Consider the following 22,485-nt stretch of genomic DNA (forward strand, 5'->3'; position numbering starts at 1 on the left):
TAGGGGGCAGCAGAGTTTAGTGAAATATGGGATTAATGTATAATGGCTTTATGTTTAGATTATCAGTATATTCAGGTCAGGACATTTCCACCCTGCAGAACCAACATATACTGGGGTCAGTCAGAGCAGTGAGGGATAAGCTGGTCAGAATCCATTTCTATGCACTGAAAGTGACTGATCCATTACATCCGGCTCCAGCAGAACCAAAGCCCTGGTACCTCTTGCCAAACAGGCTAATGCTGTATTCAGGAGTCGGTAAGAGCAGTGAATGGGTCCGGCTGTGTCTATAACAGCAATACAGTCCTGTCAATAAGCAAATTCCTTCCATGGGGGTTTTACTTAATGTTTGTCGGCATCTCAATATCTGATCTCCGGTCAAACACTAAAGATTGAGGTGAAGCAAAATGGGGAAACGTTGACTTTCCAACCAAAAATGAACAGATTTCCTTCTTTGGGGAAAGTGAATACCCCCATGGCTCTAATTCCCAGTGTTGCCCCTTGCAGGCACTAATTATAACTGTCAGTCTGACGTCCAATAGGAGAATGTGTTCCTGCTCCTCCCCACCGAGCCCGATCCTTGGATTTACTGGAATGTTTAGGGTCAGGGCCATGTAGGAAGGTCCACTTTCAGCAGAGCTTCAATCTGACAGGTGGGTTCCTGTTGAGGATACTCAATGAAGAGTTCATAGTGGTTTCAGTAATGATGGGGCCCTCATCCAACCAAGCGGCCCCAAACAATAACATTTCCACCATGTACTGTGGCCGAATAACTGCCTCGGTTGCCCGGAGCGCACTGTTCCCTGGTCCTGCTCGTTGGCTGTTCATAAGGGACCTTTAGTCTTGCCCTGATCTTCTCTCTGGGCAGCAATGGTTTCCTCCTGGGCCACCTCCACCGTAGATGTTGTTTTTAATGGTACAACCATGCACTTTAGCATCAGTAGAGGCAATACTTACGGTTGCCACACTCGGGCTACTGATAGACCACCCCAATATTTGCTGAAAATTGGGCAGAGCACGTTTAAAAATCCCATCGGGGTGAGGAGCACTGGCTCATTGATGGGGTCCTCACTTTGCATCCCATCTGATGTTGCCCACCTCAAGGTGAGACTATCTGGGAAAGATCTGCTCGTTGGGCAACCTCACCAAACAAATGGATCTTTCTGTGTTTGGACAGTTCTACTCATAGGTCCTGTGATGAAATTCTGGGGTTCACAGAGACCTATTTCAGCATCTTGGGTTCTGCTCTTGGGGCACGTTGGCAGTTGCCTGACATCTACTCCTCTTGTAGATCATCTTCCAGTGGAATGGATGATGTTCCATTGTTTGGTGATCTTCTAAAATCCCTTCTTACACTCACAGGCATCTATAAGCTTCTCTCTAAAGCCTCACAGAGCCCTCAGAACCTCGGCCCGGTGATACCACTCATTCCAAAGTCAAAGAGCAACCAAGCCCGGTTCCTATATCTGTGTATAGACCAGGGCTATTAGTGATCCCAAGGTTGCCCAGAGTCAGACTGGTCCACTGGAATATCAATGGTATATAACAATCAAAGATATTAACTAAAGGATAAGTAAACCTTAAAAACAATATAAAATTGCTTTTCTAACCACTTTTGCATGTTACATTATTTGTTTCAGAGCTATTGAAGTTTTTATTAACAACAGCTCCTCCTGCTGGTCAGTTCCTGTAACTGTACAGACAGAGAGATATCCCTTCCGAAGGAAAACAGAGAAGGGTTCTGATGTTGCTCAGGAAGGAGATGGGAAAGGGCATCTGGGGCTTCTTTTTCCCTTCTGAAGGGATATCTCTCTGTACCGTTACAGGAACTGACCAGCAAGTGGCGCTGTTGTTACAAATTCCTTATTTTGCCAGTTAACATTCACTTTTTAATGTTTACTTATTCTTATAGTCACAATTACCCAGATACCCACATAGTAGATTGAAATGCCAAACCCAGGGTAAAAGTCCCATGAGTTCCGCCCCAGGCCAGAGTCCAATGAAAATGGGGTTTGTGGCTCAGTACCAACTTCCCCAGGATCAGTAGGTTGATATACATGTACGATGGATATTGGGCGGTTTAGGGATCAGGCAGGTTTGCTGATGCGCCATGTTGGCCAATTCATGGAAAATGGGCAAATGAGAAAGTGGAGAGGAACCGCATCTCCTGTTCCAGAAAGACCAGGACATTGTGGTGGCAGCTGTAAGACTGGGGGGGTCACACACGGAATGGCCATATGTACTCTATCTGGGGGGTGCAGGGCCCACCGGCGCTACTGCCTCAAGAGCCCCTGCACTACTCAATCAGAGCAACAAAATTGTGGCTGTGCCGTGTATGGCCCCCTCATTCTTCTTTGGGAAATACTGAGAATTTTTTTGCCCCCCAGAAAAACATAAAGTGAAACAGTGAATATTCTAAACCCAGTCAGCACCGTGTGAGATCTGCACAATTGGCCAAGAGCCCCCCGGTGAGTTTCAACCACACACACATTTTTTACACTTATTCACTCATTGTTACACTGAGACACCCATACATGTGTTTTGGGGGGAGAGGGCTGTTACACACTTACAGGACATGAAAACCTTCTGACATTATTTAATGGTTAAATGATTCCCTTTTCTCTGTAATAATAAAACAGTACCTGTACTTGATCCCAACTAAGATATAATTACCCCTTATTGGGGGCAGAACAGCCCAATTGGGTTTATTTAATGGTTAAATGATTCCCTTTTCTCTGTAATAATAAAACAGTACCTGTACTTGATCCCAACTAAGATATAATTACCCCTTATTGGGGCAGAACAGCCCTATTGGGTTTATTTCATGGTTAAATGATTCCCTGTGATCTGTGAATGCGTTGGCACAAATATGACATTTTTAGGTGACATTTTCCTTTGCTGGCATTTTTTGTGAATTCCCCCCTTAGTGGTTCTATAAGAATCAAAGTTACACTGCAAATGTTGCAATGATATAAGAGGGCACAGCTTGCTTTCAGTGGTGGAACTAGCCAGCAGGCCGGCGCCATTTAGTGGGCACTGTTATTAAGGTGAGCTTTGTATCCCCCCAAAATCTTATGCATTTGCCATCTGGGTGATATCAATGAAGTTCTGAATGGAAAGTTAAAGTAATTGTAATTAAAAATTTGAGCTGTCAGTCATGCCTGTGTGTGCCATACTCTGCCTGCCCTATGCTGCCTGTGTGTGCCATACTCTGCCTGCCCTACCCTGCCTGTGTGTGCCATACTCTGCCTGCCCTACCCTGCCTGTGTGTGCCATACTCTGCCTGCCCTACGCTGCCTGTGTGTGCCATACTCTGCCTGCCCTACGCTGCCTGTGTGTGCCATACTCTGCCTGCCCTATGCTGCCTGTGTGTGCCATACTCTGCCTGCCCTCCCCTGCCTGTGTGTGCCATACTCTGCCTGCCCTATGCTGCCTGTGTGTGCCATACTCTGCCTGCCCTATGCTGCCTGTGTGTGCCATACTCTGCCTGCCCTATGCTGCCTGTATGTGCCATACTCTGCCTGCCCTATGCTGCCTGTGTGTGCCATACTCTGCCTGCCCTATGCTCCCTGTGTGTGCCATACTCTGCCTGCCCTATGCTGCCTGTGTGCCATACTCTGCCTGCCCTACGCTGCCTGTGTGTGCCATACTCTGCCTGCCCTATGCTGCCTGTGTGTGCCATACTCTGCCTGCCCTACCCTGCCTGTGTGTGCCATACTCTGCCTGCCCTACGCTGCCTGTGTGTGCCATACTCTGCCTGCCCTATGCTGCCTGTGTGTGCCATACTCTGCCTGCCCTCCCCTGCCTGTGTGTGCCATACTCTGCCTGCCCTCCCCTGCCTGTGTGTGCCATACTCTGCCTGCCCTCCCCTGCCTGTGTGTGCCATACTCTGCCTGCCCTATGCTGCCTGTGTGTGCCATACTCTGCCTGCCCTATGCTGCCTGTGTGGGTCATAATCTGCCTGCCCTATGCTGCCTGTGCGTGCCATACTCTGCCTGCCTACATTTTGGTATGTACATTGTCTATTGTATGCTGGGCAACCAAAATAGATATGGGGAAATAGGGAAAATGCGCTAAAGCGAGAGGGTGTATGGCCCAGGGAAATGTGTTACACTCATAGGAGGGACATCTACTGCCTCCAACATACTGGTACGGAATGGTAACTTTGCCTCCTGTAGGAGAAATCTACTGGATCTATAAATGAGAAATGGTTTGTGCCGAGGGTCGGAGAGATCTGATTATGATTAATAAGAGTCACAGTACAAACCCGTGTGTATGGTATGTATGTAAGCCGCTATGTGTATTTATACTATTGGAATCAAAATGTTTATCACTTCACAGGTATGGGATGTGCTCAGAAGAGAAGGAATTTCTGACCCCTCCTACTCGTTAGAGCAGAGCAGTTCATACGGCGATTGTTTCCTTTATAGAGCGATCTAGCGCTCTCAAAATATTTCAAGGAACAGTTCAGTGTAAAAATGAAACTGGGTAAAATAGACAGTCTGTGTAAGATAAAAAATATGTCTAATTTAGTTAGTTAGGCAAAATGTAATCTATAAAGGCTGGAGTGGGCAGATGTCTAACATAATAGCCAGAACACTACTTCCTGCTTTATAGCTCTCTAAGCTGTTAGTCAGTGACTTTAGGGGGGGGACACATAGGACATAACTGTCAGTTAAGGTGCCACCAAGCAAGCGGATCTTCTCCTGATATCCCCACCTACAGGTGGGTGATATCGGGTGAATTCAGGCTAATTTGGTTGTTTGGCCCTGGGGCCAAATGATTGAATTATAATGACTGTAATGGGCACAGGCAGTTCAGGGGACCGCATCTGCTCCGATCCGACTGAATTTTTTTTAACTTGCCCAATCGATATCTGGACAATTTCAGGCCCGTCGGTAGTGCCCATACACGGCCCGATAAGCTGCTGAGTTGGACTAAGGGACCAATATGGGCAGCTAGAATCGGCCCGTGTATGGGCACCTTTAGTTTGTGAGCAGGTCAGATCCAAATGCAAACTGACAGTTATGTCCCATGTGGCCCCTCCCCCTAAAGTCACTGACTAAGAGGTTAGAGAGCTATAAAGCAGGAAGTAGTGTTCTGGCTATTATGTTGGACATCTGCCCACTCCAGCCTTTATAGATGACATTTTTGCCCAACTACCTATATTAGAAATATTTTTTATTTTACCCAGTTTCATTTTTACACTGAACTGTTCCTTTAAACAATTCCTGATTTAGAGAAGAATCACTGTGACCCATACACAAAGCTACAAAAAGTGAAAAGTGCACTTTTTAACAATGGAACAATAACATGGTACTGGGGCAGATTGCAGACAGTATGCTCTCTATAAGTAGCCAAACACCATTTTGTTACCCTGTAGCAGTGCCAGCCCCAGAATCCATTATCCTGCTGATAGCACTTTGCCTTCTTAAAGGGGCGGTTCACCTTTACATTAATATTTAGTGTTAGAGAACGGTTGATTCTAATATATAGCAATTGGCCTTCATTATTTGTTATATACTTTTTTTTTTTATTATTATTATTTGCCTTCTCCTTCTAACTCTTTGCAGTTTACAAATGGGGGTCAGTGACCCCGGCAGCCAAAACCTGTTGCTCTGTGAGGCTCCAGTTTTATTGTTACTTTGTGTAACTTTCTTTTCTATTCAGTCCCTTCCCTATTCATATATCAGCCTCTCATCCAAACCACCCCCTGGCTGCTAAGTTAACTGGAACCCTAGCAACCAAATAACTGCTGAAACTCCAAACTGGAGAGCTCCTGAAGTGAAAATGAAATAACTAAAAACACAAAGACCAACTGTTAATTGTCTCAGAATATTACTCTTTACATCAGTGATCCCCAACCAGTGGCAACATGTTGCTCTCAGTGCCCCCAAACCAGAGAGTTATATTTGAATTCCTGACTTGGAGGCAAGTTTTGGTTGCATAAAACCCAGTGTAAAGCCAAACAGAGCCTTCTATAGGCTGCCAGGCCACATAGGGGCTACCAAATAGCCAATTATAGCTCTTATTAGCACCCCCGGAACTTTTTTTTCTTGCTTGTGTTGCTCCCTAACACTTTTTCCATTTGAATGTGGCTCCCGGGTATAAAAGGTTGGGGATCCCGGCTTTACATGCTACTAAAAGTTAATTCAACAGTGAACAACCCCTATAAAGCACTAAATTTCCAGGCCTACAGCAGCCATTTTGCCAGTGCTCCTTAAGGTCGCCATACACGGGCCGATCCTAGCTGCCGATATGGGTCCCTTAGATTAATTTGGCAGCTTATCGTGCCAGATATCGATTGGTCAGGTTAAAAATGTAGTTGGATCGGGGGCCGCATTGGCTCGTTGATGCAGTCTTCGAACTGAAAGCGCCCATTACCGTCATTCTAATTCAATTGTTTGGCCCTGAATTAGTCTAAATTCACCCGATATCGCCGACCCGTAGGTAAGGATATCTGGAGAAGATCGTGAGGTTGCCAAGCGAGCAAATCTTAACGTGTATGACCACCTTTAGGCTGTAGCGCCCTATATACCTGGGCTGGACCTTTGTAGCAAGCCAAACCCTTAAGGTGTAAATTAGCAATTAAAAGATTAACTTGCAAAGTTGGGTGAAAAACAAAACATGCACATATCAAAGAATTAGTGAAATCCTCTGAGGAGGATAAAGCAAGCTCAAGTGCATAACTGTACAGAACGTAATCATAGGAGGATAAAGCAAGCTCAAGTGCATAACTGTACAGAACGTAATCATAGGAGGATAAAGCAAGCTCAAGTGCATAACTGTACAGAACGTAATTATAACCCCCTGCCCAGATCATTGCTGATAAATGAGCAAAGCAGCAGCGAGAGAGTAATAACGTAGTAGATCCCCCATACGGCCCACGGCTAGTAACAAGTTACACTGCGAGATGCAGAAGTCCAAAGCAGTGCCTCATTTATTGATCTCTTGTGCAGTAGAAAGATGGTCTATACTTGAAAAGAGAAAGTCACGTAGTAGATGAGAACAATCGGAGTGAAAGGAGCAAATGATAGTTAAGTTACACTCATATTTGCAGTTTCCATAATGATAGACAATGTATGGGTAAGTGTTTCAGTTACAGTTACACAACTGTGAGAGAACAAAGTCTTTAGAATGGTTTTTTTTTTTTCGTTTACTTCCTTTTACAATCAAAAAATACCCTGTAACGCTGCGCAAGTAAAAATCGTTTTGTTTTCCCGTTTTGAAGGAGAATTGGTGTAACAGAAGAAAGAGAAAAAAAAAAAAAATAAATTAACAAAAATAAAAAGAGCTTAAAGCCTATTAAATTGCCACATTACTATACATTTTATAATTGGAGGCTTTAAGAAAAAACAAAAATTTCTTTACTAGATTAAATGTGCATTAATAACATTAATAAACTCTGATATACAAAAGCAGAAATGAAAAACAGCATAGTAAATTGATGGGTAACAAGCATGCCGGACAGTACACAGTTCCTGGGGGGGGGGGGGGGTTTGGCATACACGGAGTCTGGAAATGAAAGAAAAAGGGAAAGTAAAAAGGGAAAATCGTTAAAAACGGGTTCATTTTACCCATTAGCCTTAGTAAGAAGGTTATTGACAGACATGTCTATTTCCAAAACACATTTCACAGCACGTCGTTCTTAACGTTGCCTTTAAAAAAACGTTTCGCGCTTCCCAAACACAATCAGACCCTCGGATCTTCTGTAGCTGTCGATTACTTTATTGTTTTAGGATCCTCCAAAACACCAATACTTGAAACAAACATGAATGTTGAACGGCCCTTGGAGTCCGAACAGCAACTACACATGATTCAGTATTTCTTTTGTAAGCCCAATTAAAAACACAAAAAAAAATGGGGGAGAAAAAAAAAAGGGAAAGTAAAACATTTAAAAAGACAATCAATTTACATGTCTGATAGTTTAAAGTGATGCCTCAATACCATCTTTGGTACAATAAATTAAAAAAAATAAAAATAAAAACAGTACGTTACTATCCACAGAGATATGAAAAAAAAAAAAAAAAAGGACAGGTTTTTGTTTTTACATTTTTGAAAGCATAAAAATAAAACAGAAACCCCCCTATTGTTACAGCATCTAGAACTGTAATGGACAGGTTTTAATACTGAAACAAGGGGTGCGCCGCCATTGGACGCACGGAACAGAGGCCGACGTAATCAAATTCATAAAGGGGGGTAATAAATGTAGTCATTTTTGTAGTGTTAAAAACAGAATTCAGTGTATAAAATTAATTAAAAAGGATCGGGGAGGGGGGAATAAACAAACAAATAAAAGTCGGGAGGGGTTGAGAGACAAGATGGGAAACACTGAACTTCTGCAGCATTAATCTGTAAAAGAATAAAATGGCTCCTAGAAATCTTTCCTGAAACAGCTAAAACCAACCGAAGATGAAGTCATAAATAAAAGACATGGGAACCTTTTAGGTTTAAGAGTTTTAGCAGCAATTCCAGTTGAGAGAGTGGAGTTAGCAGCCAAGGTTATTCCAGTGACGTGCAGTATCTGCACCCTAGCAGGGTGGGTTGGGGGGGGAGAGGGGGCGACACGGTGGGGTGGGGGGGTCTATATGAATGGCAAAATGGCAGCAGAGGGCAACTGGCACAGACAGTGTTTTGCAGAGTGATGTTTTGGCCTGTAAACGAGTTCACTGACGTGCAAAGTAAGTCTGGGCTTCTCCTGCTTCTTCTGAAGAGGAAAAAAATTATGATAGAAATGGAAGCATTGGAAATGTCTTGAAGTCTTTGCACAGGTTAACATCTACCAGTGTGTCAAAAGCAATTAAAAAAAAAAATAAAATAAAAGGTAAAATAAAAAACAAAAAAACAAAAAGAAGAGCAGTCCAGTTGAAGTCTGTTAAAACTGCTTCGTATGGTCAACACACACTTCACACTCCTCTCGTAGTGATTTTTTTTTTTTTTTTTTTTTTGTGTTTTTTAATAAATAAACAATTCACATTAACAGCTAAACCTTGACATTTTTTTTTTTTGATGGTTGTGATAAAAGCCAGCTCACCCTTTTTCCACAACCCCACCCTTCCAAGCCTGTCAGCCCTCCTTCGAAATTCAGTATTTCTATTATTGGTATGGCTTTATTTTTACATTAAAGAATCATCAAGAACTCGCTGCTGTACTCTGAGGAACACAAACGCCTAACATCGCACTCTCTTCCGTTTCCGTCCTGTTTCGGATATGAGGTGGTCCAACCATGCTGGATGTGTTGCTAGAGTAGGGGTAATTCAGAGGCACGCCCGAGTCGTTATGCCCGCTGACTGTTCTAGTCCGAAAAGCAGATACTCCTAAGTGTAAGTTTGAGGAGCCAAAGGGAGTGCAGTCTAAGCTAGGGTGGTGTGGGTGCAATGAAGAGGAAGACTGGGGGTGTCTGTGTCCCAAGCTGAGCTCCATAGACTCTGGGATTTGCGGAGAGGAGGAAGTGATGAGCTGCCGGTGGTAGTGCGGCCGGTTGACGTGATGATACAGCGGGTGAGGATGATGTGGTTCGTTTCCGTGAAAATGCTGCGGCTGACTGGGAGTTGGTTTGTGAGGTAAGATCTGAGGGTAGGAATCGCTGTTTGTGATTGGAACATCTCCACCAGCCCACAGTCTTATCTGCTGCTGTGAATGAGCCTGAGAGAAAGGAAGAGAACACAAACATCAGAAAAACAGTAAGTAAAAAAACAAAAACCTAACTCCTTCAGCACAAGCAGCTGCAGCCAGTGGCTCATACAAGGGATCAGCTTGGAAAGCTTCCCTGTCACAGTAACAGCACCCACAGTGTCCCATTGCTACTCTATGTACAGTATATACAGCGGCTCACTGGGCAGCAGTGCTGCTCTCAATAACCACAGTCATGACTTTAATTCTGGCCCTGCAAAGACACAAGATCTTCTGCCGTCTGTCTGGATGAATTCTAACTCATAACACCTATGCCTAATACAGGTACGGGACCTCTAATCCAGAATGCTTGGGAACTGGGGTCTTCCGGCTAAGGGATCTTTCCGTAATTTGAATTTCCATACTTTAAGTCAACTCCCTCTGCCCCAATAAGGGGTAATTATATCTTAGTTGGGATCAAGTACAAGTACTGTTTTATTATTACAGAGAAAAGGGAATCATTTAACCATTAAATAAACCCAATAGGGCTGTTCTGCCCCCAATAAGGGGTAATTATATCTTAGTTGGGATCAAGTACAAGTACTGTTTTATTATTACAGAGAAAAGGGAATCATTTAACCATTAAATAAACCCAATAGGGCTGTTCTGCCCCCAATAAGGGGTAACTATATCTTAGTTGGGATCAAGTACAAGTACTGTTTTATTATTACAGAGAAAAGGGAATCATTTAACCATGAAATAAACCCAATAGGGCTGTTCTGCCCCCAATAAGGGGTAATTATATCTTAGTTGGGATCAAGTACAGGTACTGTTTTATTATTACAGAGAAAAGGGAATCATTTAACCATGAAATAAACCCAATAGGGCTGTTCTGCCCCCAATAAGGGGTAATTATATCTTAGTTGGGATCAAGTACAGGTACTGTTTTATTATTACAGAGAAAAGGGAATCATTTAACCATTAAATAAACCCAATAGGGCTGTTCTGCCCCAATAAGGGGTAATTATATCTTAGTTGGGATCAAGTACATGTACTGTTTTATTATTACAGAGAAAAGGGAATCATTTAACCATTAAATAAACCCAATAGGGCTGTTCTGCCCCAATAAGGGGTAATTATATCTTAGTTGGGATCAAGTACAGGTACTGTTTTATTATTACAGGGAAAAGGGAATCATTTAACCATTAAATAAACCCAATAGGGCTGTTCTGCCCCCAATAAGGAGTAATTATATCTTAGTTGGGATCAAGTACAGGTACTGTTTTATTATTACAGAGAAAAGGGAATCATTTAACCATTAAATAAACCCAATAGGGCTGTTCTGCCCCCAATAAGGGGTAATTATATCTTAGTTGGGATCAAGTACAGGTACTGTTTTATTATTACAGAGAAAAGGGAATCATTTAACCATTAAATAAACCCAATAGGGCTGTTCTGCCCCCAATAAGGGGTAATTATATCTTAGTTGGGATCAAGTACAGGTACTGTTTTATTATTACAGGGAAAAGGGAATCATTTAACCATTAAATAAACCCAATAGGACTGTTCTGCCCCAAATAAGGGGTACAAGCTACCCTTTTTCTAAAAATTAGAATTACATGTTTATAATGGAGTCTACGGTAGATGACCTTCCAGTACTTACTGGATAACAGGTTTTCAGATAATGGGTCCTATACCTGTACTTTAAAGTTGCGAGTACAACTTTGCCTTTTTTGTTATGCCGACCACAACACTATCTGCAAGGAGTCTGTTCTCCTTGGGTCCAAGTGGGTTTCCACTGGGGTTTGCCCTTTCCTCCCACATTATAAAAACATACATACAGGCATGTTAACTGCAGGGGGCTGCTGCTATGAGGTGAATTAAAAAAAACTCATCTCAGGTGGTAGAGCCCACCAAATTATGGGGGGGCAGCTTACCATGTCAGACCTTGTAATGTAGGGAGGCTACATTAACACGCTGCCACTTCGACTGTAAGCTCTATGGGGCAGGTACCTTCTCCACTGTACTGACCTCTTTATTCCATTAATTTATAAGAACTATACATACATCATCAATATGGGATCTATTACCCAGAATCCCATTATGCAAATTTCATTTTCTTCCATAATTTTCTCTGTAATAAAACCGTTCCTAATACTCGACTGGTAACTAAGCTAAATATAACCAAATTGGTGGCAAAACTAATTTTTAATAGACTTAAGGAATAGCGATCCAAATAATGGAGAACCATTTCCTGAAACACCCCAGGTTCCAAGAATTACAGATGATAGATCCCCATATCTGTACCTACATGCTTAGAGACATGTGACTGGTCTATAGGACTCATAGCACCCATGTAGCACCCATATAAGCAATGCACACAGTCTAGAGTCTGCACACACTGAGCCATGTGTGATTAATAAGGAGTTTCGCAATAGTTTAGCCATCTAACAACAGGAATGAGAAAGGAAAAGTATTTACCTGTGGACTCTGCATTTCATAATCTGTGTGTGCAACAGCACTGTTATAGTATCTGTTGCTGTACCGGTAATTACGGTTATCATTCGAAGAGCCACTAGATCCTCCTGCAGTAAAAAGGCATTGTGGTTAGCACATGTTACACAATCTTGATCTAAAAGCAGCCCAATTGTTCAGCTAGACCAGTGCTGACCCCCCTCTGTGTGGCCCCCCACCTGTCTGGCTGCTTTGATGGCTTACCTTTGTGTAAGCTTTAAATGGTATCAGCACTGAGCTTAACTGGCCCCCTGCATGGTTCCCACCTCAGATTAAGGCTGTAATCCTCCTGCATTGTTTAAAAATTCAATCCCCTGTGTTGTTCACACTTTTTAATACCTGCATTGTTCACCCCCCCTGCAGTGTTCACACCTTAGGCTCAGGCTGTAATCACCCCCATTGTTTACCTGTTCACACCTCAGACATAGGTACTGTGTGTCTGGCACACACAGGGAGCATAGGGTAGGCAGAGTATGGCACACAGGCAGCATAGGGCAGGGAGGGTATGGCACACACAGGCAGGGTAGGGCAGGCAGAGTATGGCACACACAGGCAGGGTAGGGCAGGCAGAGTATGGCACACACAGGCAGGGTAGGGCAGGCAGAGTATGGCACACACAGGCAGGGTAGGGCAGGCAGAGTATGGCACACACAGGCAGGGTAGGGCAGGCACAGTATGGCACACACAGACAGCATAGGACAGGCAGAGTGCTGCCTGTGTGTGCCATACCCTATGCTGCTTGTGGGAGGTGAACCTGGCAGGGGTTTGTTGTGGGAGTTTGTTAGGAGTTGGAAATAGTCAGTAAATGGTCCCTAAGTTGTGTAATTATGTACTGGGGGTTGCTGTGCTATCCACAGGGGAGGAGGAGGCATATGGAATGTAAGGGTATATCTTAATATGACAATTCTTTCACATATGAATGATGGTTGATATCCCCACAGTAAGGACCAAGCATTTGGGATTTTGCTGTGCTACCACCATTGTGATAAAATAGATGTGGTTTGAAGTGGGTGTGGTCAAAAGTGGCTTCCATTAGTGGCCCTCCACCATGTATGCTAGAGAAATTCCGGCCCTCAGCACCGCAGAAGTTGGACAGCACGGAGCTAGACCAACAGAACAGAGGGTATTATGACTGTCATGGCCGTCCTTTAAACCATACTGCGTTCCATAGGCCTAAACATTAATTATGAACAGCAGATTTACACAAGATTATATTTTTTTGCCTACTAGTGTTTGAGGGACTCTGGCCTACAGATTAAGGTGACACTTAAAACATTTTTTGTTCCCGATTTGTGGAATGGAGACCTGCATGTTTATGACATGACAAGGCACTTAAATAAGAAGGAAAGGTAAAAACTAAGCAAGCTTCATCAGAAAGGTGATCTGAACTTCCATCGGCTATAACTGCAGCAGGAAGCTACCAAGACCAAGCTAAAATGGCAGCTGCTATCAGAGGGAGCTTCTAGGGCTTGTTACTCAGGTATGGTAAAGCTTTCTGCTCAATAATTATAGTGTTCTAGGTGGCACTAATGTGGCAAATCTATTGGCAGTAAAATGCCAAAATGACTTTCCTTCTCCTTTAACCCCTGCTTGGGGGCAGAGCACAAGACAGTTTAAGAAAAAAAGAAAAACATGTGACCAATTTTATTGTATGTCCCACTTTTAACTTAAATGTTAACAGATCACACACGTGAAAGGCTAACAATCTAAAGCTACGGTTAGCCCTCACGTATAGATTAACCAGAGGCAAGGTACTACCTAAAAGCTACCCTGCCTTTAGTTTTCACAAAATGGTTTCCTCACTGTAAGCAATGTGTATTCGCTGAATCAGATCTAGGGGGGAAAATTAAATTGGAAAAGTTATATGATCATTTAAAATCAGGGTTTTGTGGTCCATCAAGATTAGGACTCTGATGCAGCCATCTCCTGATGGATCAGCATAGGCCCCTGCTATGAAAATAAGCACGATTTAGACCACTATTTGGATGGACAAACTGGCATGTATACCAAACGGCCCCTGAAAAGGGCTAATTCCTGTTTTAGCCAAAGCCTTAAAAGGACATGACATTTGCAGTTCATGAAAATATAGCAATAACAATAAGGCAAAAATATGGATCCGAAGTGGACCTTTACTTCTATACCTGTATAAAGTCTGCACCTTTATTAAAAGGAATATGATATTCCCTTTAACACAATATAGAGCTGCCATCAGACTACAGATTCTCTAGGTGAAGTCTGCTTTAGGTTAAGAAAAGCCTGTAGTGTCACCCCTACACACAAAAGCACTGGACTTGAAACGTGTGTTGAAGTGAATGCATACTGTGTACATATTGCATATAAATATATCTATTTGACCAGACAAGTTAGTCAGTGCTTACCTGAGCTAGACACCGAACTGGTGGTACTTGTTGAGTGACTATGGTCCATTGCAGGGCTTGTAGAGTTACTATTACTTGTATTTGTCCCTTCATCTGTTGTTTTCTTGAAGAAGTTGTGCTGGAGGGCATAGAAAGGGGTGATTCTAGTCTTGGGGTCATAATCCAGCATCCTTAAAATTAAGTCTTTGAATTTTAGATAGTCTGATGGAGAGTGCCCCTGCTCTCCTGCTCGGCGACCACCAGGACCTCCTGTTTCCACACCCAAGACTTCATGAAGTCTGCGAGTTCCTGGCACCTTGTAGTCCTAAAATATAACATAGAATGAGTGTACAGTAATGGGAACAGCAGATCAAGAGCCTTCCCCAGCAGAATCCGGCAATGAAATTCATTTTTCAAAAACACAATTGTTTATATTTAGTCATGTGACCTGTGCTCTGATAAACTTTAGTCACACTTTACTGCTGCGTTGCAAGTTGGAGCGATATCCCCCCCCCTCTCACCCCCAAGCAGCTGATCAGCAGAACAATGGGGAGGGAGCAAGATAGCAGCTCCCAGTAGGTATCAGAATAGCACTCAATAGTAAGAAATCCAAGTCTGGCTTGGGACTCCTCCAGTTACATGGGAGTAGGAGAAACAATAGGTTAGCTGAAAGCAGTTCTAATGTGTAGAGCTGGCTGAAAGCTCAGACTCAGGCACAATACACTGAGATGGCGCCTACACACCAATATTACAGCTACAAATACATTTGTTGGTTAAAGAATAAAATGTTAAATGGCAGAGGGAATTATTTGCTGTGTAACCGTGTAACTAAGAATTAAAAAGCATACTATAAAAATCATGACCTTATCCCTTTGTCTACTGAAGAGAACAAACTCTGCTGTATAAAATTTGTTTGCCTTATGAAACACTTATAACCCACAATATTCCCAATCCACTAACAGCAACTGGCATCATATAAACGGTGTTCTGATGTCATGCTTATTATACCTTGACTGGCACAGGTACTAGAAGAAACACAACACCTCAGGCGCATCAGCCCAAATGCACTAGGAGGCAATATAAATGTACCTTTTTTAGATCTTTATTTTTCTTTACAGTCCACGTTCCTTCAGGAAGCTTGTCAAAATATTTCCGTGCTTTTGGAGCTTGATCCAACATGTGGTTAGGGGGGGTGCCCAAAACCTCCACAATCTTGTTCATCTGATCCACCTGAATTATACACAGTGAAAAATTAATTATTTTTTTTGGAGAGGCTACAATATGACACCAGCTGAACAATCACAAGTGGCACTGCCTAAGGTGAAACCTGTAAAGTCGCCTATTTAATAACAGTGCTGTTTTATTGTATGCTCTTTAGTGATTTATTGTATGCTTCATTAATCACTAAAAAGCATACAATAACTCACTATATTCATATTTCAAATCAAAACTATGGGATAGGCAAAAGAGTTGAATAATACAACATCCATATTAAATTCAAATCAGGGATTAGCTGATTCAGTAACCTGAATAGCCAGTAGTGCGAGTATCCTCCCTCTCCATATACCTTTAGCTTCATAAGAAATTAATGAAGAAATTCCTGGAAATCTGCTGTGCGTACATGTACTTCTAAGTTTAGTAATTTATAAAGCCAACAAAACCCTGCCCGTGTCAAATGCTTTCAAGGCTTCTGGTGTATTACACTATACAGTTCCAACAGTAAACAGATTGTGCAAAGCCCCAAAAGTCTACAGGAGATGCTGGCATTTTCAGCTTGCTCTGAATGAACCACTGTTTGTTGAAAGACTTATTCTGTAGGGTATCGAGTCCACTTGGAATTTAGGTTTCACTGCAGAACTACTACATATGTAGCCTCTTCATTCCAAGGCGGAAGCAGTGTTGAATATGACAATTAAAACTATTCATATGCAATCATATTTTTTTTAAAGAAAAGAAAAGCCTGCAGAAATACTGCAACTGCTTAATATAAATTAACCAAATGAATATGGGAAAACGTGTTTTATTTATTTTCTCCATAGCGGAAGGAATATGCAGGGCAGTTCTACTTCAAACACAGAAGCTCAGAAAGGCTGAGGAAAGGTATTCAATTGTAGTGAAAATGTTAGGACGTTCTATTTGAGGACACAGAGCAGGGAGGCCACTGGTCATCAGCCAATGAATGGACAGAGTTCTGCCTTTTACTCCCACACTACTTCCTGTTACAGTTAGAGCTGCATTATTTCCTGTCAGCTGATCTCTGAGGGAGCACACAGCCCATCACTAAATGGCGGCTCAAGGGAAAGGATGTAAAAGGGCAATATTTACCGATATATATATTCCAGTTTGTCAAGATTCTTTAATAGGCCACTTAACATAATATAAACTGTTTAAGTATTCATTCTGGAGGTATAGTTTCCCTTTAATATGCTAAATAGTTGAAAGGTTACTCTCCAATAATATGAACAAAAAACAAATTCATACCTCATTGGATCCACTGAATAAAGGCTCTCCTGTATGCATTTCCACCAATATACAGCCCAAAGACCACATATCTATCGCCAGGTCGTATGGCATCCCCAGCAAAACCTCAGGTGAACGATAAAACCGGCTCTGAATATACTGGTAGATCTTTGGATAAGGGGGAAAAATAATACAGGATTACACTTGAGCAAAGTTCAGTTTAAATAAAGTTATGAAGTCCATCCTCTCTTACTAAATTCTGTTATTACAAGTAAATGAGCATCATAATTTCCTTGTTTATAATGAAAGCTCTGATTTGTGTTCCAGCTGCGCTATATGGAGCAAGTGCTGTAGTACAACGTATCCAGATACTACCGAGAAACTGCACTTTAATAAGCAGAATTGCTAGAGTACAGTTACACATCTATGATTCTATGACTGTGCTATCACCAGTCATCTGGAGTTGAGGAAACCTGGCTTAGTGAGGGACAAAGTCTGCATAAATATCCAGTTGCCACACTTTAGTGTTATTGTTGCAAAAGGTGCATCAAAACAGCTTTATGACTCAAATGGCAACACCTATGCAGCAGTGTATTCAAACAGTGCAACGAATTCTCACTTAATCTGAAATTAGAGCTTTAACTAGGTTATTGTTGTCCAACGTATTACGTGTAGTGGGCCAACTATTTCTCATGTAGCATGTTTGAGGGATGAATTAGATGCCCTTCCTAGTGATGTGGTAATGGCAGATTCTGTTAATGCCTATAAGAGGGGCCTGGATGAGTTCTTGAACAAGCATAGTACACAAGGCTATTGTGATACTAATATCTACAGTTAGTATTAGTGGTTGTATATATAGTTTGTGAGTGTATAGATTGGTAAGTATAGGCTGTGGGTGCTGGGTTTACTTGGAAGGGTTTAACTTGATGGACTCTGGTCTTTTTTTCAACCCTATGTAACAATGTAATTTAAGTGACATCATACGCTGAAGTCTATGAAGCCTTTGTACAGACTAGGGACCATAAAAATCCTTTGGAGGGCCACATCTAGCCTGTGGGCATCCAGTTGGGCAGCCTGTGCTAAGCCACTGCAGAACTTTCGCTTTTTGTACCATAAGTCTCTCCAGTGTTACTCAGGGCTTGAATTAGGCATCAATGCTCTGCTAAAAGATACGCTTTCTACAATGATCTAGGGTCAGGGATCCCCAACATGCAGATGTACAAAGTGTTGGTGAGCCACACAAGCATGAAAAACTGCCAAATAAGGGCTGTGATTGGCTATTTGGTAGCTCCATGTGGACTGCTGGCCTGCAGGAGGCTCTGCTTGGGGTAAAATGGTCTCTGTGCTTCCAAAACTTGCCTCCAAGCCAGAAATGTAAAAATCGCACCTATTTTGAGGCCACTGAGAGCAACGTCAAAGGGGGTGGTGAGTAACATGTTGCTCATGATCCATTGGTCGGGGATCACTGGCCCAGGTCAAAGCTCTGACCCCAATCCAATTTCCAGAATCTCTGGCATTATATAAAAACAGAGGCACAGAACTTAACAAAATTACTGCCGAACAGAGGGCAATAATGCATATCTGCTTATTACTAATTGTAAGAATGTTTTCTAAAATAATGCTTGAATAAGAATTTCAGAGCAGAATTTGCTACTGAAATGGGAGAAGCAGATCCAGGGACTGAATACTATTACAATGCAAGCTATGGTGTGGTGTGGTGCAACCAATATGATAGATATGACTCAAAATACTACATGTGCAGTAAAGATGATCAGTAAGACAGTGGCCCGTAAATACTATTACATAAATGCTAGGGTACACATTATTTAATTCAAGTAAATCACTGATATGATTAACCAGCGGAAAGGTCATTTTCTTAGAATAGCAATAAAAAAAAAAAAAAACATACCCTTTGCCCAAGCTGACAGGAGCTGCCGAAGTCCACAATTTTGATGGCACTGCGCTTAGGGTTACATAGAAGGATATTTTCAGGTTTCAGGTCACAATGGATTATACTAAGTTCAGGAGTAGCCAAAAAAAGCAAAGCAGTACAAAGCTGCTGCGCAAACTTGCGGGTGAGGTTCAGGGAAACGCCACGGAAGTTTGTGTTTCTTAGAAGATCATATAAGTTGTATGACAGTAGCTCAAACACCAGACAAAGATGGTTCCGAAACATGAAGTGCCGTTTTAAGTGCACTGTAAAATAAAAGAGTCAATTAAAAAAGTGAAAAATTATATTCCTGGACAAAACTAGACCATTATAGGAAAATGATACCGTACATCTGCGTATATCATTTATCTACCGATTACTGTTCGTTTTTAAAAAGCTCACTGACAGCTTTGCAAATGCTTTCAAAACTGCTTTCCTCCTTCCAGTTTACCTGTAAATAAAGGGTGTCGGGGCATCTAAGGGGTTGCAAATTAGTGCCACAGTATAGGGAACTTAAGTTGAAATGAACAGCATTTGCTATGGGTCTTTACAAGACTCAATGGCTACATACAAGCTTCTCATTATTCCACTACTAAACCAGCTTTTCTGCATTAAAGGCAACACTGCCACAATTTTCCCAACACACAGCTCAGTTCTTTCACCAATCCACATGAAACTGGAATAAATGAACATCATACATACCTATGTAATACTTCATTTCTGTGTCATGTTTGTTCATTAGCTCAAGAAGTCTCAACTCGATTTGAGCCTGGTTCAGAAAGGCCTTTTTATTTTTGATAATTTTAATAGCTACCCATTCTTGATCATGATGATCATATGCCTTTACCACCTAAAAAAAAAATAGTCAAGGTTTAATTATTTTAGACATATAAAAATACAACTGCTGTGAAGTAAAACAAAACTACTGCAAGATAACATAGGGATCAACAAAAGGAGGTTTCAAGATATCAAATTATTAAGCTGCTTGTTAATTACACTGTTCCTTTACTAGAGATGAAACATTGATGAAGACAGGCAATGAAGGGGGCAATATCCGACCCGGGTATATCCAGTTCACACATTTTACCAGAATAGTGTTCACTTACTTGTCCAAAGGATCCTTTTCCAATGAGGGAATCTATTTCATATCGGTCCATCCACTTCTCCCCATTTTTCACAATATAGTCATAGTTGTCATCATCGAAGCCATCATTGAATACTTTTCTCTCCTTCTTCGTGCTGGAGTCTTCAGGCGGCACCTGCTGGGCTCGTCGCTTCTTTTTAGCATAATACACCTTAAACGGGAGGAAACGGACATTTTACTCACACACAGGTGAAATCAACACACCTAGACTTTATCTGTATGCATTCTAACAAACAAAAACCATTATGTATTAGCTGGCTCATCTAAATCTATATTAACACTGGACAAAAATGTCTCATTCAGTATATTCTGGGTCAGTACAGGGTCATAATTAGTAAGAACACATTTGCAAGAAGGGAATGAGATCATATGAAACTTTTCATGTGTAGTATTAGAGCACATCCAGTTACACAGACATATTCTATCCTGAGTCAAATTTTTTTTTTAAACATTACTTTTGAAAGATAACACCAACAGTCATTTAAAGAAGAAGGAAAGGTTAAAAACTAAGTAAGCTTTATCAGAAAGGTCTATGTAAATACAACCAGAAACACTTACTGAATTGCTATTCTGAGTCCTCAGTGAAAAGAAACACTACTTTTCTGCATTTTTACTTTTACTACATTTCTTTCCTTCTATTCTGTATACATGATGTTCTGTGTCATACCTGATACCTAATTTCAGAAAAATCCTTCAGGGCCTGGCATGAGTCTGCTCAGTTTGCTCCTCTCACCCCCTCCCATCTCTGCTGTGTAATCTGAGCTAAAAACTGTTCTGTGCCTGCAACCTGCTGCATGGAAGTGATGTCAGACTAAGCTAAAATGGCAGCTGCTATATTAAACAGAGGGTGATTCTATGGCTGTTTACACAGGTATAGTAAAGCTTTCTGCAGAATAAATAGAACGTTCTAGCTTGCCCTAGTGTAACTAATCTATTGGCAATAAAATGCCAAAATACCTTTCCTTCTCCCTTAATGGTATAGAAGCGATTATACCTCTTTTTCATTTACCTCATTTATGTGCTTGTAAGTCTTTATCAAATCCACGGAAAGCTTTCGTAGCGGTGCAGCTGCTGAATCTCTGAAGGTTAATGGAATCCGCCTCTGTAAAATGGTCATGTCAGGCAGGACCTGCCGGTGACAGGTATAGAATAAAGTTACAAAGTAGAACTACAAGGGTTAAAATCAGGAACAGGCAACCAAACAAGCTGTAAAACTAAAACACGGAGGTATTTTGGTAGTTGAAAATGCAGCAGCAACTCGCCATCTTGAACATTCTTAGGCCATCTTTTGGCAGCCAGTGACACTGCACATGCTCAGTGTGCTTCAGGCTGCTGTTAAGAAGTTACGTTATAGTAACCGATTTCAAAAGGTGTCCAGTAATTTGAAACTAACTATGTAAAGTTCATAATACAAGGCTGATTAGCAGATCTATATTGCTACTTGTATGGCCACCTTTAGTCTGGCACAGACACAATATGCAGCATTACTAGCATTCTTTATTGAGCTTTAGTTCTCCTTTAGGGATTCTTGTTAAAGGTACATTTTGAATTTAGAGAAATAGTAACTGTTTGCTATGGGGTTGCACCACCCTAGCTACTTTACATTTGTATATGGCTAGGACATAAGAAATACATGTTCCGAAAGGCGGCTAAAACACAACTTTGAACTACATAAAACCCTGAGGAAGGCTAACTAAAAATGATGTCTGTGTCTAGCTTTGTCATATTAGTGGATTTGAGAGATAATTTTTTAACGTGGTATCATAAATCCATGTCCAGTATCACAAAGTTAGTCTGTGTCTGGATTTGTGATATTAGATTTATGCACCCGCTTATACACAATTGGTGACAATTAACAAAATCTCTGATGATGCCAGTAGTTTCAAACCCACTGACAAGAGAGCAACCCAGGTGTTATAAAAACAGGTTTGACAGAGTTAACTGTGAAGGAGGGAGTGAGTGTCAACACCTCCAAGGTGTCGGTATTTTCTCAAATTAATCACGGACGTGAAACTCACACATAGGTTAAAAAAAAAAAACTTTGAAGATCAGGCTTCTTGTTCTAAAAACGGCAACTGCTACGTAGGAAGGCACAAACTCACAAGAGCCAATGGAATCTTCCAAAGGTAAAAGTTTTTTTAAAGGTTTTATTTATGTGCTTTAGCAGCTGAACAGAAGAATTAGGGCTCTGGTACACGGGGAGATTAGTCGCCCGCGGCAAAACTCCCTGCTCGCGGGCGACTAATCTCCCCGAGTTGCCTTCCCCCTGCCATCCCACCGGCGAACATGTAAGTCGCCGGTGGGATGGCAGACGCGGCGGCGCGATTTCGCGCAAATCGCCGAAAAAGACTCGCGAGGCCATTTTCCAAAAAAGTAAATAAATGATAATTTGTTGTTAAGGTTGCCAACAGTACCCACGCAACAATCACTTTAAATATGCCCGCACTACCTGCAAAACCTACTACAATAAT

At 41.8% G+C, this 22,485-nt stretch overlaps 1 protein-coding gene across 7 annotated transcripts in view; it reads right to left on the reverse strand.

Annotated features, from left to right (window-relative positions):
• Positions 1–6,919: 6,919 nt before the first annotated feature.
• dyrk1a.2 (dual-specificity tyrosine-(Y)-phosphorylation regulated kinase 1A, gene 2) overlaps positions 6,920–22,485 on the reverse strand; it is a 46,902-nt gene continuing 31,336 nt past the window's right edge. For 3 of the 7 annotated variants that reach the window (XM_012966076.3, XM_012966075.3, XM_012966072.3), the window contains 9 exons: positions 21,024–21,116; positions 19,977–20,165; positions 19,573–19,720; positions 18,850–19,136; positions 16,962–17,108; positions 15,570–15,710; positions 14,502–14,805; positions 12,091–12,194; positions 6,920–9,642 (listed from right to left, as the gene is read on the reverse strand). In XM_012966076.3, coding sequence (XP_012821530.1) covers positions 9,130–9,642; positions 12,091–12,194; positions 14,502–14,805; positions 15,570–15,710; positions 16,962–17,108; positions 18,850–19,136; positions 19,573–19,720; positions 19,977–20,165; positions 21,024–21,116 — 1,926 coding nt within the window. In that variant the 3' untranslated portion in view covers positions 6,920–9,129. 7 annotated transcript variants of the gene reach the window in all.

Source organism: Xenopus tropicalis, chromosome 7 (genome assembly GCF_000004195.4).
Source record: "Xenopus tropicalis strain Nigerian chromosome 7, UCB_Xtro_10.0, whole genome shotgun sequence".
NCBI lineage: Eukaryota > Metazoa > Chordata > Amphibia > Anura > Pipidae > Xenopus > Xenopus tropicalis.